The sequence below is a fragment of the Centruroides vittatus genome, unplaced genomic scaffold (assembly GCF_030686945.1).
Source record: "Centruroides vittatus isolate TY-2023 unplaced genomic scaffold, ASM3068694v2 contig_634, whole genome shotgun sequence".
In the NCBI taxonomy this organism is placed as follows: Eukaryota; Metazoa; Arthropoda; class Arachnida; order Scorpiones; family Buthidae; genus Centruroides; species Centruroides vittatus.
The window spans coordinates 772,308-775,560 of NW_027122389.1; the positions used below are offsets into that span (position 1 = coordinate 772,308).

General features: G+C 36.0%; 1 protein-coding gene across 1 annotated transcript; it reads right to left on the reverse strand.

Moving 5' to 3' along the window:
- Window positions 1-340: 340 nt before the first annotated feature.
- Window positions 341-1,462, reverse strand: LOC136979771 (uncharacterized). Its single transcript, XM_067275803.1, has one exon. The coding sequence runs from the start codon at window positions 1,460-1,462 to the stop codon at window positions 341-343; it is 1,122 nt and encodes a 373-aa protein (XP_067131904.1).
- Window positions 1,463-3,253: the final 1,791 nt, after the last annotated feature.

Here is a 3,253-nt window from a genome sequence, read left to right on the forward strand (position 1 = left end):
CCGTTATTCTAAATACGGAATAAACCGGAAATATAATTCGGAAATTTTGTCTTACATCCGCCAAAACTATACGCTTAGCCACGCCATTGTACGCGTACGCGTCACTTTAACGCGTATTTACGGCGTAAACTCGCTACCGCATTAGTAATTCTACGCCTTTGCCATTTAGAAATTGGAGCATCTAGATAATTTTATTGTTATACTTTTATCGCTTATAAAACTATTATATTTCATTTTTTAGCGATTGATTTAATAATACAATACTTACGCGTAATAATCACGTTTGTTCCCTAACGCGACAATAGCGCTACGAACGAGACTACGCCGATTCGCTTCGACGCTATTTTACGTCACTGAATTGATAGACGATAACGATGTAGGTCAACAATGCACCGGCGAGGGTGAGAATAAGGCTTTTGTCTACGGCAAACATTCCCCAAGCAGAAAAATTGGGGAATTCGTGCCAAGTTTCCATATAAAAGTGAAAAGCGTATTCCTGAATTTTATTGCAATACGATTTGGATTTCCGATCTATCGCCGAACAAAGCGCTTTGCCTTCTTCGCAGACTCGAGAAGTGGCGAAACAAATTTTGACAAACTGGAAAAACAGGAAATTCGAAATCAAAAAAATTTTCGCGTAATGAACCCAGGTGTTATAATTTCGGAACTTCAAAAACCGTCCAAATCTGAGCATTACGTTGCCTCCCACCAAGACGGTCCATAAGAATAACTGTATAGAATACGTGTTACGAGTCTCTTCTACGCATTCGATTAGTTGGCCGGCTTCCGCGATAATCCGAGGAATGGTCTTCCCGTCGCCGTTCGGCTCCACCGTTTCGCGACGTAGAGTTCGAAAGGCGTTGGCCAACTCCTGGCAAATCAGTTCGAAGAAGAGAAAATTTAAATTTTGCACCATTATGATTACCACCGAATACAAGAAGGATATCGACAAATAAAGAATACACCAAGAATTCTCGCTTATTTCTTCGTAAATAAATTTTATATTCAAATCCGACACGAAATCACTCCCGAAAAGAACGACGGCTAACACGTTACACGTATTAAACAGAACAAAATGAAGCAGAATGGCCGCGATTCGGACCGTCAGACGGTTCTTATCGATTCCGCTGCTGCCAGAAATTCTATACACGTTCCGAATCAGCGAACGAATTTTGACTCTGTCCAGATGAAATCTGTAGCACGTAACCACGGCAATTAGTTGGGTGGAAACGAAAAATACTCTCAAGCAAATATCGACGAAATCCTCTCCGTCGACGACACTCTCGATCACTCTGAAGACGGAAAAACACACCAATAACTTGGTCGAGATTAACGAGACGATGCCGCCGAGGCGAAATCCTTTACCTCGTAATTTCAAACCGAAAATAGACATAACGGATAATAGCAGGTTCCATTTTTTCAAATGTTCCGTTTCCATACTCGGTTTCGTATTCGAATCCATTCGCGCGTTTGAATATTTACGAGTTTCGGTCGAAAACCGACACCGACGTCCGTCCAGAAACGAAGGACGGCGTATTTTATCGTAGTACACAAACCGAAATTTCCACCGGCTTTGGGAAAATTTTGAAAAAAGTGAATTTGTTTTCCGAGAAAATTTCTATTCATTTCTTTGTTTACTTCCAGTAATACGACGGCATCGGGGAACGTGAATAGACAATGGTGTTCGAGTTACTTCGCCAATACGGCGTCGTCGAAGCCGGAACAATAACGGACGTGTTTACATTTCCGAGTAACCCGTTAAACCGTTTTCTTTACTATTAAAAAATTCTTATAAAATACCTGGACCATTTCGTGAAGTCGTAGAATTTTCACGAGTAGTTCGGTTCTCCAACTTTGTTTTGGAATATCCTTTAGTTCTCGAGAAATTACAATAAAAGAGAGAAAATTAAAATAAATATGAAATTTTAGACGGCCATCTATCGACATAAATCGAATTTAAATCTCCCGCCGTCATCCGATTGGTTAAAAAAATAAATATTCCTAATTGGCTCGCGTCAGAAAAAAGTAGGTGCGACTTCTGTAAATGACGCTATCGGGAGTGCACCGATGCGACCGGAAAAAGTAAACAGCCTATGTCATTAGTCTAACGGTCCTTGTCTGACCTAATTTTCGTAGAATCAACATTGGAGTAAGCTGTAGTAAAACGTAGTAGTTTATAGTAAAACGGTCTTCTCTAATATTCATAGTACTTTGTAATGCTCGGATTTCAATTTAATAAGTATTATTTAGTTCAGAAACATTATAAATACATCATTAAGTAGGAGAATAACGAAAAACTTTATTTTTTAGTATAATACAATTTACAAAATCGAAAGTTCGTATATCGTAATATTATAAAAAACTACATCGAAACATACAAAGTCACCTAATTTACTTAAATTCAGTTCATTATACAACTGTAGATACTCTTGCCTTCCTCAGTTTCGTCAAAACAAAATTCGAAAACTTCAATTAATTCTATAAATATTTAAGCGCCATTACTATTCGAATTAACTGTAATTACAAATATAACTGAAAAATATTTTCGACATAAACCCTAGGCAATAATTATCAAAACAAAATTCACATCCATTTAGTTTCATCTAATTACACTTTAAATGTAAAAAAATCTACCAACAAATAAGTTTTCTAATAAAGATACTACTTGCTAATTAAAGTTTGTATTCTTCTTTGACGTAGTTCTACGTTTTAGCACTAAATTGGTAGACATGTCTAAATAACACGCTTATAAACACTAAATGCCATAAATGTTTCGAAATTAGAACTAGATAATTATATGCACAAATAAATTTACATGCCTTCATTTACATCCAAACAAAGATCAGTTCTCCCAAATTGTCGAAAAATAAATTATTTTCAACTTTTCTTTCTGAATTTAGAACTAATTCACAGTAAACTTTACGCCTTAGAATATCCATTGCAATCAACGCAAAATGTATGAATCCACGTAATAAAAAATTATCGCAGTGAACTTCGAAAAAACGAGAAACACAGAAGCATTAAACCGCACTTTACGAAATCTGGCGCGAACTGTCGTATACAATAAACAAAACGAAAATGCTCTTGTCCAATGTCATCGGGTGACAAAAAGTTTCTAAATAAACGCTAAAAGTTTTAAAGAATTCTTTCACAAAAACCGATGAATTTAATTAATACACAATAACTAGATCTGTTTAATAAAGGTTAATAATTTTCCATTATAATTATGCAAATTAGATATAAAAAAGATCAT